General features: G+C 41.2%; 1 protein-coding gene across 6 annotated transcripts in view; it reads right to left on the bottom strand.

Moving 5' to 3' along the window:
- Window positions 1-14,506, bottom strand: part of CADPS (calcium dependent secretion activator) — a 389,515-nt gene that overhangs the window by 130,991 nt on the left and 244,018 nt on the right. For all 6 annotated transcript variants that reach the window (XM_073350983.1, XM_073350980.1, XM_073350977.1 and 3 more), the window contains exons 10-11: window positions 5,574-5,682; window positions 3,740-3,952 (exon numbers count right to left, since the gene is read on the bottom strand). In XM_073350983.1, the coding sequence (XP_073207084.1) occupies window positions 3,740-3,952; window positions 5,574-5,682 (322 nt within the window). The remainder of the gene's footprint in view (window positions 1-3,739; window positions 3,953-5,573; window positions 5,683-14,506) is intronic.

Raw genomic sequence — 14,506 nt, forward strand, 5'->3', positions numbered from 1 at the left:
GTATTTTATTCTTCTAAATTGTAGCAAAACAACAATAAAAAAAGCAGAAATTCTCAATCTCAAAGGTGCAGTTTCACCCACATAAAAGGGATTGTAGAGTCATACACAAATTAATGAATAGCAGGATCTATTTTTTTCCAATATTTAAATTGCACAAAAAATACACTCCCCTCTTGCTTAGAGCTGTTTGTTTATTTCAAAGTCAAGTGTTGCTAGCCAGTTAGAAGACAAGTTGAGTAATGCATAAAGTTTATATTTGCTAAGTCAAATTAGGTGGGAACCAAATGAATTCAGTATTACTCCCAAGTTTCCCCACTGCAAAATGTGTTGTTCTCAAGTTTCTGTTTAACAGACAGCTACATAACAAGACTGGAGTGTTGGATTTGTGTGTGTGTGTGTGTGTATAACATAAAATAGTTTTACCATCTTTAAGCGGCTTACTCTGTCCATGAAAGCAATAACAAAACAACTTATAGAGAAACGGCTTTAATATTTACTTTCCTGCAAGTGCTTCGTTTGCCAAGACCTTTACACTATAATAAGCAAGAAAAACTAAGATCTGCAAGGTATATAGTTAAATGCACAAGAATACAGTGCTTAACAATAGTCCTTACCTTTCTGCAGGCAACAAAACAAATAAAACAACCCACCCCAGCAAATCAAAACCCCTTTTAAAATGCAATACTTAATTTTTAGAATTTAAAAGGTTTAATCCAGATCTCTATCTATAATCAAAACACTTGACTGTATGAACATCATGTGTGCATGAAGGACCCTCTTCTTCTTTTTTATGACTTAAGCTGCATGTATTTTACTACCCAATGATCTTTTAAATGAGCGCAGTATTCTGTCCACAGAACATACACTAATATACAGGCATACAAATATAAGCTATTGGTCCTAGTTCCTTACTTCTGCCATCAGCAGAGAGCAGCTGAAATGCGTGGATGAATCTGGGCTCTGGCATGTTTTCCTCTTTCCCCTAGTCACTTGTGTAGGAGGAGCCGTTCATCTAGATACCGTGGAAGAAAAAAGCAGAAGTTTGTCTGGGTTCCGGACTCTGCACTTTGGAATGACCTCCTTGATGAGATTTTTAGCTACTTTAGCAGTAAGGGGCTCCAATAACAGAAAAAGTTGTGTGGAAACCATTCTGCTAACGAGTCTTGGTGGTAGCATAGAGGCCAAAGGCTTCCGGTTCTAAGCTGATGAGGATGGACCAAGGACCTGAGAAGAACAGAGGGCTCTGCATGGCTGGCTCTTTACTCTACTTGATCACAGAGGATGAATTTAGGGGTTTAAGATCCTGGCTTCTTGAGGTGGGAGGGAGAGGAGAGAACCCAGCCTCGGTGGAAGAATGAGAAGGAAAGTGCAAGTTCAGACTTGTGGAGTTTCTACAGCTTTATGTATGGATAGTATACAGGAATATACGGAACATGGGAGAATAAAGGGGCGCGGCCCAAGTCTTTGATGGAGGGTTGTGTAATGGTTAGAAGAAGCTAGGACTCCTGTGTTCTGTTCCTGACCCTGCCACTCAGTCACAGGCAAATCGCTGAACCTCTCTCCATCTCAGTTTACCTATAAGTACAGTGGGTACAGTACTGCTTACTCAGCCCCTTGGTTGCTGAGGTCACACAGGACAGGATGCGGGCCCTGACCATGGGCAGAGTGTGGCTCTTAGTTACACCACTTGATAGTCTTTGTCTTCAGTCCCTGTAAGGTTGTGGGAAAGGCCTACTGCAAGTGCCTCTGATTAGTGTACATTTGTTAAGGATAAATGTGTCTGAGAACGGGGACCTGCAAAGAGATGGGCCAGATTCCCTCCCCCAGATTCCCTCCCCCCAGAAGACTCCTCGGCTGCCATCGCCAGCTCTAATGCCAGGTCTGGGATAGGGTTACGTTGGGAAGAGAAGGGGTGTGTCCGGAGTGCTGCCAGTCTATAGCAATCATGCTAACAGGCAGCCCCTTACAGGATGTTACCAGCTAGTAGCTCTGAGGCTGCCCTATAATGTGCCAGACCTGGCACTGAACCAGCCCTAGCATAAGGGAGCCACACTCAGCTCCTTGCTTCATACCTCTTCCTTGCTGGAGATACTTGACACTTATGAAAATGGCTACTGACCAACAAAGTGTTGCCCCACAAACGGATGCAAGGAGGACGGGATTTTGAAAAACCTTTTGACAAACAATTCAAGTGGGTGAAAATATGATCCTTGTGATTGCACCAAGATCACCATGCCCCGGACAGACCTATTGAATAAGCACTAGCCGTGTGGGTTAAATCTCCCTCCGTGTAAGATGCTCCTTTTAGCCAGTTATCTATACTCTCTTTCATGGCCCCATGCCATTCTAGGGTCCAATCCTTCAGTCCTTAGTTAAGTCAATGACCCCGCAGGTCAATGGGAATTTTGACTCTGTAAGGTCAGGAGCAGGACCACAGAAAGGAAAACACTTAATATGCATTGACCAAGGTGTACCATACTATGTTCTCATTCATGTTGTAAGGGGACACGAGCTATGCGGTGCAGAGAAGAGTCCAAAATATGCAAGCATATGAAGCATAGTAAAAGAGGTCCAATAGCCCACATGTCCTACATGTCCCACAACTGTATTCTCTGGGGACTGGAAATATAGTTCTTCTAAATCCTGAGACTAGTATATTAAATCCTGATTTTTTTTAAAAAAGCCCAAATTATCTTAACCCTAAATAGATTTCACCATGTATGGAAAATATAGTTCTAAATTCCTTGATCATGCCAAAATATTCAAAACAATTACAGTTCTATGGATACTATTTTAATGGCTCTGCAATTTTAAATGTAAAGTTGATTTAATTAGAAGAATTTCCTGAGGAATTTATGGTCTTTTCCTTATTTTACCTAATGGTTTCAGTCTCTTCTTGATAGCACATGAATAATTCTTGTTGAAGTTAAAGCGAGATACACGTCCACAATTAAGAGCTGTGAAAGGTGGTACTAAGATCTGTTCCCAAAAAAATATCCACCTCATTCATCTTTTTTGACTTGTGTTGGCTTCTTATGATTGTTTAAATAATGGATTTTTTGTTTAGTTTAAAATCAAATCATAGTGAGAAGACAAAAAGAATCATGCTAAATATAAAATTAAGCAAACTATGAACAAACGCACAGCGTGTGCAGACAATCAAGAGTTATAAGATGAAAATTCACATCTACCAGATCTGTAAAAGCAACCTATTAAAAATGCCATATGCTTTCCCATAGTTTAAGTTTTCAACAGGGAGCCTCCTTTTGTGGGTGCGTTTTCCACCTTCACAATTTGTACCTATGTTTTTGAATGTGCAATTAAATTGCAGGTGTAAATCTGGGCACTTGCACCTCTAGGTACCTGACCTCAGGTGCAAATCAAGTTTGCTGATCTGGACCTGTGACTTTCTTCTCATGGATGGGAAAAGCATTCCCGTAAAAGAGGAGATTGGGCTTCAGCCCTACTGAAAATGTTTCTCCCAGAATCTCTCTTCTATCAAGTATTGCACTTTAAGATACTCATTTTACAATTTCTCCACATAATTTGTTTCTTGGGTTTGATTGTGGGTCAAACACAAGGTTAACTGGTTATGAATTCACTGATGTAAAAGCAGCTTAGAAATCACAAAAAAATATTTCAAAAAGTTGGAAGTTTGTGACCGAATATTTATTCACATCAGTGCAGAAACTCTTTCCATCAGAGACTTCTGCTGTCTAGGAGAACTTTATTTACTTACAAAATTGAGAGATTGGGGCATCTAGCTGGGGCACATTTCCTCCCTTAGCATTAAGCTTTTGAACTTGGGTCGGTGGCACAGGTTTGTGGGACTGGCCGGTGGCCCGGTACATGGCTTGGACCCACAGGATACGGTCCTGTTCATCATCGCTTGCAAAAATCACTGTGTCTCCTTCTTTCACTGCATTGAAAAATGTTCTGCCACCCTCCAAACCTGGCAGGAGAAAAAACAAAATATTTTAACATGGTAACACAGATTCACAGAGCTTATCAGCAGAACAGATCATCCTGCATAACACGGGGTGTAGAATTTCACCCAATGATTCCTGCTTTCAGCCCACTGAGCTAAAACATTCCTTTTAAAAAGTAACATCCAATCTTGATGTAAAGACGGCCAGTAATGGAGAATTCAGCACCTCCCTAGGTGACACATTGGATATCTATGTCCATGTGTGTGTGTATCAGATGCACTCAGTTACTCCAGTAGACCTCGATGGACTGGAGAGTCAACAAGCTGCACTGGTGTTCCTGGGAGCACAATGTGTGTCAAAGGGTTTAAGAAACTTTTCAAACTGCTTGATCTTAACATTAAAATGGAGCATTAGATTGTTTTTACAGAAGCTAGATGTCAGTTATATGTAACATTTACCAGCCCTTCTCTTGACCCCAGCTGTTTGGGCCAGGTGCTGTAGTCTTTTTTCAAGCAAAACTCCCGTGAACTGCCGAGCCCTTAAATAGAACCCACTACCAATTCTCATCTTCGAAATGAGACTCGAGGTGGGGACAGGGCTTCATTCATTTCTCTTTTCCAGGGGGTGAATGTTTGTTTCTTTCTCGCTCCCTAATTTGGGGCCAGGTTCTGACCTCAGTTACAACAGTGTAAACCTGGAGTAACAGAATCAGACCCTTGGCATCTATTTTCTGGCTACTTGCTGAAGCCCATTTAGGAGGGACGAATACATGCAGTCCTCTGTCTTCAGTAATCTCGATCTGGACAATCCCAGACCCATTTAATCCAATGGGAGTTTTACTGACACTGCTGTGGCCCTGATTTCACGCTTAGAGTGGTGTGGTCCTTCCTAGTTCTTCACAAAGCTGAGCTGGTCATCTTTGGAGAACAGCTGAGCTTCCAACAGCCCAAAGTAGCATATCTGGTCTGCTCCCATTGGAATGCAGGGCCACTACTCATCACAGAGAACCAGATCCCGATACTCATGCTGAGTAGCACTGTCCTTGACAAGTAGTCCCATGGAAATCAGTAAGGTGTGGTGCTACTCCACATGAGAACAGGGATCAGGAAGTGGACTGTTGTGTACACAAACAGGTACAGGAAAGGCCCTGGAAAAGCCTGATCAGTGAAAATGATACTCTGGTCTTGTAAGTATTTTTTTTATAATGAAAAAAGGTACATTGGTTGGCATAGGAGGGGTGTATGTGTGTGTGTGTGTGTGTCAGTTAATGGAGAATAATCTGAAGATTTAGGCTGGGATTTTCAAAGGAGACTAGCTCAGTTAGAAACTCAGTTCCTACTGGTTTCACTGGTTTCACTGGGAATACCTAACCCACTTAGGTTCCTGTGAAAATGCCAGCCTCTGTGCCCTTAAGAAAGAAATTTGATAATATTTCATCTTCAGCCGGTTTCCCCAAATCAACTTAGAGGCTGTGTGGTTTTCAAGTTTTGAATAGATAACGATCAGTATAAACACAAACGTATGTATAAGACAACCAGTCACAAAGATAGAAAAACAAGGATCTGATTTTGTAGCTATATTTTGCAGTTTCATAAATTTGACAAGCTTCATCTCTTAGCAAAAACCTGTCACCTTTCCTCATACCTGGCTGTGGGTCAGTGTAGTCCACCGTGTATCCGTCAAGTTGCAGTAGTTCTTGAGGCTCAGCTTTTTTCTCCCGGTAACTGCACATAGCAAATGTGTATTGACTAACCTGAAGAAAACCACAAAGCTAACATGGCACCATGCTACCACAACAGGGAGATTCTAAGTGTAAATGCTTACAAATGATGTTCAATAACTGGAGTTTTGCACAGGGCATATCCTCATTTACTGATCAAGAAGGAGATTTTATTTTCTTATTGATCGTTGCCAGACTATGACTTTAACATGCTTAGCAAAACATTTTCTTACACATTCTTTTACAGCTGATTCCTAATTCTCTGCATTGATACATATGTTTTTTTATTTCCCCAAAAGAGGAAGTTACATGCTTTAAAAACTCTACCATTCATCTCAGACAAGTGCCAGAGTGACACCCTGTCACAAACAATGTGAGCTAAATTGCTAGGTGCCAGTCATATTAAAGCAATCTTAAAATCCCACTGATCTCTGCAGTTGTTGTCATCGGTGCTGTAAATGGCAGCTCTCACTCCTCTGAGTTACCATCTGTATGACACGATACATTCAATGTCAAGTTCTTGATGGAAGCCTTTTCAGCTTCCGGGATCTCTGTCAGCTCTCAAATTGCCTTTAGGAGGCCATCAGGCTGCATCAAGACCCAACTTGTACTTAGCATTTTAAAATCTGGAATGTCTGAAAGAAGACTGTTAGAAAGCAAAGGATTCTCTGTGCTTTAGGCTAGGAACTTACAGGGAAATTTATTGTCAAATTATTGCAAATGACTTTGTTAAGGTTGTGTCAGAGCCTGGATTCCTTACATAATTTTATGAGTTTAGACATTTTGTTGACTTCTGGATGAAACTTTGACTTCATGTGGTTCTTTAAAACTCTTATCTTAATGGATCATGTTTGTCATTTTTTGGAAGTGCGGAAACACCTTGAAAGATGGTGTGTGCGCAAGTGTTCGCGATCCATGGCAGCCAAGCAGCAAAGAGATTTGCCTCCAAACGACAGAGACATTGCTCTAGTATAAATATACATGCAGCATGTATTTTTGTGGCATCTATCGCTCATAAAATGTGATTTATTTAAAGCTGTAGACATGAAACTACTTGCAAGCAGGTTAGATCACTGCTCAATCACTGCTCGATACACTGCTGCCCTCTACTGGTTCGTGTTAAGTACTGTCATGCACTCATAAGAATTTTTCATTATGGCAAGTTTCAGAGTAACAGCCGTGTTAGTCTGTATTCACAAAAAGAAAAGGAGGACTAGAGTGAGTTTGTGTGTGTATGGGGGTGGGGGGTGAGAAAACCTGGATTTGTGCTGGAAATGGCCCACCTTGATTATCATGCACATTGTAGGGAGAGTGGTCACTTTGGATAGGCTATTACCAGCAGGAGAGTGAGTTTGTGTGTGTGTGGGGGGGGGAGGGTGAGAAAACCTGGATTTGTGCTGGAAATGGCCCACCTTGATGATCACTTTAGATAAGCTATTACCAGCAGGACAGTGGGGTGGGAGGAGGTATTGTTTCATGGTCTCTGTGTGTATATAATGTCTTCTGCAGTTTCCACGGTATGCATCCGATGAAGTGAGCTGTAGTTCACGAAAGCTCATGCTCAAATAAATTGGTTAGTCTCTAAGGTGCCACAAGTACTCCTTTTCTTTTTTCATTATGGCAACTTATTCTCAGGAACAGTTCATAAAAATCTAAAGCCCCCACATTTGTGGGAATAAGATTAAAAGACAGATACTAGTGACCTGTTAAGTGCAATGCTTACTACCACCAGTAAGAATACTGAGCAACGATCAACATATATTGTTTTCAGACTCATACTAGACATAAGCACGTGGCATGAACTTTGATTGAAATTATGTACTCAGCCTTCATAGCTATTCAATAATGAAAAAGGCTGTAAAAACAATAATACATTTAACATTAACCTTAGTGCCGACAAACACAGCTTTCAGAGCACTCTTGCATTTATTTTTCCATCAGTTCATTTTTTTCAATCAGTTCATTATTTTTCAGTCAGGTCAATCAGTTCAAACACAGCATTTAGAGCACTCTTGCTTTTATTTTTCCATCAGTTGTACTTTACATGTGGTAGAATGCCGCCACCTCCTGGACGCACTGCTGAATTTATTACTGATTGTTTACCATTGGCAGCTCCCAATTACTTCATGACAATAATGAGAATTGTATTACTCTACAAGTAGTTCCCTTCTGAAATTAGGGATCTCAAGAAAAATTTAAATTTGGAGTGATTCAATTTTAATCTAACATCAACCTCTAGCGATACAACTTGTGTTTATTTCCTGCAGCCGTTATAGCAACAGACAACAACGCTTCTCTAGTACAGAATATCTTCTCTAACCCAAAAAGAAAAGGAGTACTTGTGGCACCTTAGAGACTAACCAATTTATTTGAGCATGAGCTTTCGTGAACTACAGCTCACTTCATCGGATGCATACCGTGGAAACTGCAGAAGACATTATATACACACAGAGACCATGAAACAATACCTCCTCCCGCCCCACTGTCCTGCTGGTAATAGCTTATCTAAAGTGATCATCAAGTTGAGCCATTTCCAGCACAAATCCAGGTTTTCTCACCCTCCGCTCCCCCCCCCCCACACACAAACTCACTCTCCTGCTGGTAATAGCTTATCCAAAGTGACCACTCTCCCTACAATGTGAATGATAATCAAGGTGGGCCATTTCCAGCACAAATCCAGGTTCTCTCACCCCCTCACCCCCCTCCAAAAACCACACACACACCTCAAGGGGGGTGAGGGGGTGAGAGAACCTGGATTTGTGCAGGAAATGGCCCACCTTGATTATCATACACATTGTGAAGAGATGTTTCAGAGTAACAGCCGTGTTAGTCTGTATTTGCAAAAAGAAAAGGAGGACTTGTGGCACCTTAGAGACTAACCAATTTATTTGAGCATAAGCTTTCGTGAGCTACAGCTCACTTCATCGGATGCTCATGCTCAAATAAATTGGTTAGTCTCTAAGGTGCCACAAGTCCTCCTTTTCTTATTGTGAAGAGAGTGGTCACTTTGGATGGGCTATTACCAGCAGGAGAGTGAGTTTGTGGGGTGGAGGTGGGGGGGGGGTGAGAAAACCTGGATTTGTGCTGGAAATGGCCCACCTTGATTATCATGCACATTGTAGGGAGAGTGAGTTTGTGTGTGTGGTTTTTGGAGGGGGGTGAGGGAGTGAGAGAACCTGGATTTGTGCAGGAAATGGCCCACCTCGATTATCATACACATTGTGAAGAGAGTGGTCACTTTGGATGGGCTATTACCAGCAGGAGAGTGAGTTTGTGGGGGGGGGGGGGGGAGAGGGTGAGAAAACCTGGATTTGTGCTGGAAATGGCCCAACTTGATGATTACTTTAGATAAGCTATTACCAGCAGGATAGTGGGGTGGGAGGAGGTATTGTTTCATGGTCTCTGTGTGTATATAATGTCTTCTGCAGTTTCCACGGTATGCATCCGATGAAGTGAGCTGTAGTTCACGAAAGCTCATGCTCAAATAAATTGGTTAGTCGCTAAGGTGCCACAAGGTCTCCTTTTCTTTTTGCGAATACAGACTAACACGGCTGTTACTCTGAAACTTCTCTAACCCAGAAAGTGGGTGCTGATTTTCAGGATCTCTTTACTAAACATATATTGCATCTCAGAGTTCTTGGACACAGAAACTATTCTTCATTCCCAGTAAAAAACTAGCCAAATCAACTATATACACACACACATATACACACTTTAGTCAGTATTTCTAATTTTACAATATTATATAAATAATATCACCACTCCCATTCTACTGATTCAAGGTAAAATTTCTTGTAACAACAGTGAAATTACATGTTTTAATACTTCATGATCTCTGTTCTTGATAAGTAGAATGTTCCGAACCACAGATGGAGCTCTAACAAGAAATTTTGGTAAGATTAAGGGTTTTTTTTATTACCTTTGAACTCCAATAACCTTGCTTTTCTCAGCCTGACATAACCAAAAAAATATTTTTCCATGTTATGGTACTGTAATTGAGAGAGATATTTTTAAAATTCAAGCCCAAATCTTAGTCTACAGGTTTTCACTCATCTCCTATTTGATTTTTTTTTTAATTTTTAATGTAGCGAATGGTTTATATTGGTGGTATAACAGGTTTTTGAGCACTTACCATAGGGTTAATTTACATCAGAGAGAGGTTACATGTCATATGGCAGGAAAAGTAAGATGAGTCAAATGAAAACAGAAGTGTCCAAAAGCCACTGTCCTCTGGACAAGTTTAAAATATGATTTATATAGCACTGTAAGTGAATAAAGGGCTATGCAATAGACGAAGGGTGCCAAGAATCATAGAATCATAGAATATCAGGGTTGGAAGGGACCTCAGGAGGTCATCTAGTCCAACCCCCTGCTCAAAAGCAGGACCCATCCTCAATTAAATCATCCCAGCCAGGGCTTTGTCAAGCCTGACCTTAAAAACTTCTAAGGAAGGAGATTCCACCACCTCCCTAGAAATAAGTCCCTCCCTTGAAAAGTTTACTGTCTAAAGGCATGAGTAAGTACAAGGCACAGTAAAAACAAACAGAATGACTGGAAAGCTTCATGGAATAAGTAGTTTTAAAAAGTCACTTTGGGGGAGCTGATGGATGTTTCCTGGTGTACAGTAATGGAGAGGCTGTCTAAGTAAAAGTGTTGACAGAGAACACAGGGAACAAGAGGGGCGACACCATAAAAAGAGACGAGGTCAGAGACCTAAAGCTTGTCTACGGAGCAGTTGGAGGCGTGATTGCAGCAGGGCACAGACACACCCAAGCGAGGTTTAATCTAGCGAGAGGGAGCACCAACAGTTGTGAAGCATCGTGGACTCCAGCACAGGCTAGCTGCCCAAGTACCCAGGATCCTGGGTGGTCTTGTGCAGCCCGCGCTAAGGCCCATGCTGCTGTGCTTTCACGGCTACTGGTACTGCATCAACGAGAGTAAAGCTAGCTTGGGCACATGTCTACATGCAATCACCTCTCCAAATGCAGTGCAGATATACCTTTAAGTAGCACCGGAACTATAAAGCGCTTTTAAAGGCAGGACAATACTCAGAAGTAGAGAGGTCAGAGGACAGCCTAATGTAGAACTGTGTAATAAAGTTATACTGTATTGCAAGTAAATGCATTTTCATGAAATCTCACCAAGGTCTGCTCCACACAGAAAGTTATGTTGGTTTAGGTAAAGGTGTGATGTTGTACCAAGCAAACTTAAACCACTTCAGCTTTGTGTGTGGACACTCTTCCATGGGTTTAAACCGAGCTTATATTGGTGTAGCCTGCCCCATTGTATTATTTAACAGATATAAGCTACACATATGTAAGCCATGTTCAAACTAGCATAAGAGTGTCTACACTCAAAGTCAAAAAGGTTTAAGCTTAATTAGTGCAGTATCCCACCTTAGTTAAACCAGTGCAATGCCTGTGTGTAGATGCAGGGTTGGTTTGCTCTCTTCCATAAGTCTCCTGGGAGTTACTGCAGAAATCCTCTCTAATGCCACGGGGAGGAGAATAGGCTTGTAAGAATATAATCATGGAACTTCCATAAAGCTCCCAACGATGCCAAACTCAGTATGAATACACTAGTCACTCTTATTTTAAGGTTCCTGGAAGATGGCATGTCAAGGTCTCACTGGTATCAGATGAGACAGTAATATGCTGTCAATGCTATTCAGTAAAATTATTAACTGTGCAGAAGCAGTACAGAATATTCACATTTAAAACAGCTCAGGTAGATGAGACGAAGGATTGCAACAAAAGGATCTGTCTATGCACAAGTGCTGGCCCTAAAGTATTTACCCCTGGGTTCAGAAACAAGCTGACACCACATCTAGCGATAAACTGTGAATCTTTCTATTCCATGAGGGATGGGATCATCACACACAGTCTAAGAATGAATCTTTAAAAACTAGCTTACTGGGAGATTTATATTCAAGGTTCATTTCAGAGGGTCAGACTGGGCCATCTGCAGGAATGGAAATGGGGGTTACTATTTTTAAACCCACGGGGATGTCTGGATGCAGCTTTTTTTCTTTGGGGTGTCTGGGTGAGGGAAGAGAATCCTCATTGTCTCTTGTGTAGCCACAGATGTCTTCTCCATTGGATTGCACTGCAGAATTGGATGGAGATTGCACCTTGTCTACATCAGCCTCTAACCTCTCCGAGCTTACCAGTGGTCTACTCTGCATGGAGGTTTGTGAGTGGGCTGCCAAGAGGAATGACTAACACACAAGATTCACTTGACAGCCTCCAAGGTTCACACAGAACCAAAGTTGAGAGGTACAAGAGGGGAGAAGAGGGAAAGAACAGACAGGGATGGGGGATGAGAGGGAGACACAACATGGAGAGGAATATTCCTTTTAGTAAGAAGCAGGTAAGAAAAGAAGAAGAACAAAAGGTGAGAGAGAAAAAGGGACAAAGAACAAGAAAAGGGAAAACAGAGAAAACAGGAGAAAAATGACAAGGGTCAATGATTTTAGATTGGCAAATTAGATTTTACTTATTCGTTTCACTGTATTCCTTCACCAGGTGTATTGTTTTAATAATTAATAAATGGGACGCATGTATATTCATCAGTACTGTTTTTAATTTCTGTCTGACACCACTTTTCCTAGAACTTTGTACATACCTGTTCATTTCTGTACCTCACTTTGAGTACAACACAGCTTATTCAGTTTCATCCCGGTTCCTCACTACTGAAGGGACAATGAGGAATTCCTAAATGGACCATTTCTATACTAACAACAAATATTTTCTTCCAAGCGGACAGAAACCGTATTAAAATACTTCTGGCTGCAGTACAGTTTTCTACAGTGACAGAAGATTTTAGTCCTCTGGTTCCAGATAGCTATATTGACTTCCAAGCACTTTACTGACATAAATTAACATAATGGACACTCTATCTTAACCTAAAAAACACTACAGACCAGAACAAAATGTCAGATATCAATAAATTACTCTTTACATTCAATTTCTAAATGTTTAAAGGTAGCAATCCTACCTACCACACATAACAAGCACATTAACTTTTTCATAGGAGTTGTGAGAGTGTGTTCCCAAGGGCAGATTTGGATCCAGGAAATCTAGGCACGTCGTGCCACTCACACCAATCTAGACAAGTAAGAGTTGCGTACTTGGACCCTTACCGTCAGAATTCTACCGTGATGAGCCAGGATGTCTGTTTAAAGTATTCTGTTTTTATGGAATTATTTTTAAGTACTATTAGTTATTGGGAATGGCCAAATGCTTATTTCATCTTCTCTTACCCAGAATCAACGGAGTTTTGCTGAAAGCAGGAGCTGTCACCGTTAGTCTAAATTATAGTGAGTTTAGGGAGTCTGTCACTAGAAGTATAGATCCAGGCACAGACACTGCAAATGTTTTTAATCTACAGCAAGTTGATCTGGTTCCAAAATGTTCTACAAACGTCATCAGACCCAATCAGTTGAAAATGGCTTCAAGCTACACGGCAGACATGTCATCCAGGTACTGTAAAGTGTTACTTCCCACACGCTGCCAGAGAATCAAAATGGGGTTATCGCGAAGATGACATGACAAAAATAAAAGACGTATTTGTGGCACCTTAGAGACTAACAAATAAGTCAGCTGTAGCTCACGAAAGCTCATGCTCAAATAAATTTGTTAGTCTCTAAGGTGCCACAAGTCCTCCTGTTCTTTTTGCGCATACAGACTAACACGGCTGCTACTCTGAAACATGACAAAAATAGATTCAGTCTGAAATTTCAAAGGAATTAATTCTCTTATCCTCACGAATTACAATCAATTGTGAATTTTCTATTGTAGCCAACAAAACCAACGTGAGTATTAACTCCTGTTCATTTCACTATGTCCTGCAGTGCATTACTGTATGCTATACACGAATTCCAGCTCTGCATGCTCTAAGCATTTTATATTGCCTCTCAAGGACCACAGCAGCCAGCTGGTTGAAATTTGCATGCTGAGTACATTTAGCTGAAGCAGCCAGTTAGGAGACATTTATAGAGAGAGTGATGGTCTCATATACACTAGGATGAATGCGCACTACCTTTTTCCACCAGCCATGGTAAAAAAGCTTTGATCTAAAAGCTTTCATTGCTTACCACAGCCACTGGCATTAGAATTGACTTTACCAAGCAGTTTCCTCACTTGCGAGGTTGTTTCCATCCAACCTTAGGGCCATATTCTGCCATCACTTTCGCACTGCATATCTTGGAATTTAAAATGAGGCAAGTAAGGAGTCTCTGCCATGTAATTTACATCTAATCAGTATTCTGCTCTTCTGCTGCTCATCTGAAAGGGTGGCACGTGCTAGAAGGGGGGGTGGGCGACACACTCAAGAGAAAATTGTATCTATTGGCTTCAATCCTGTCCTCTAATACATGGAGGTGTGTTAGCAGAGCCAGTGACACACACCTGCACACTGAAGGGGCGTGTATATTAGAGAGGACAATACACAAAGCATAGAAACTGAGCACAGGAACTCTTTCTCCTCTACACACCAGCTAATCATTGATCTATCCATCCATTTAGGTACTTTCATAGCCCTCATCACTGAAATATCTGAGCACTTATACGCAGAGAGCCCCAGCAAAAAAATGGAAATGATTGTTTTAGCCGAACTAAAAATGAATTATTACTCTCCTCTCACATTTTTAAATGTGAGTAATATCATAACTGCACTTTCACCCTGAAGACAGCTGAAAGTAGACTTGCCTCCTGGAAAGCATCTCCGTCTGACTTCCTGTGCAATATGCCATTCTGCTGAATGGCAGCCACTTTTTATCCCATATGAAACATACCAGATGTGCATCAAGCACTCTAATAAATACCTGCAATCCATGAAACACCCGACCACCTGCTGA

This window comes from Lepidochelys kempii, chromosome 7 (genome assembly GCF_965140265.1).
Source record: "Lepidochelys kempii isolate rLepKem1 chromosome 7, rLepKem1.hap2, whole genome shotgun sequence".
NCBI lineage: Eukaryota > Metazoa > Chordata > Testudines > Cheloniidae > Lepidochelys > Lepidochelys kempii.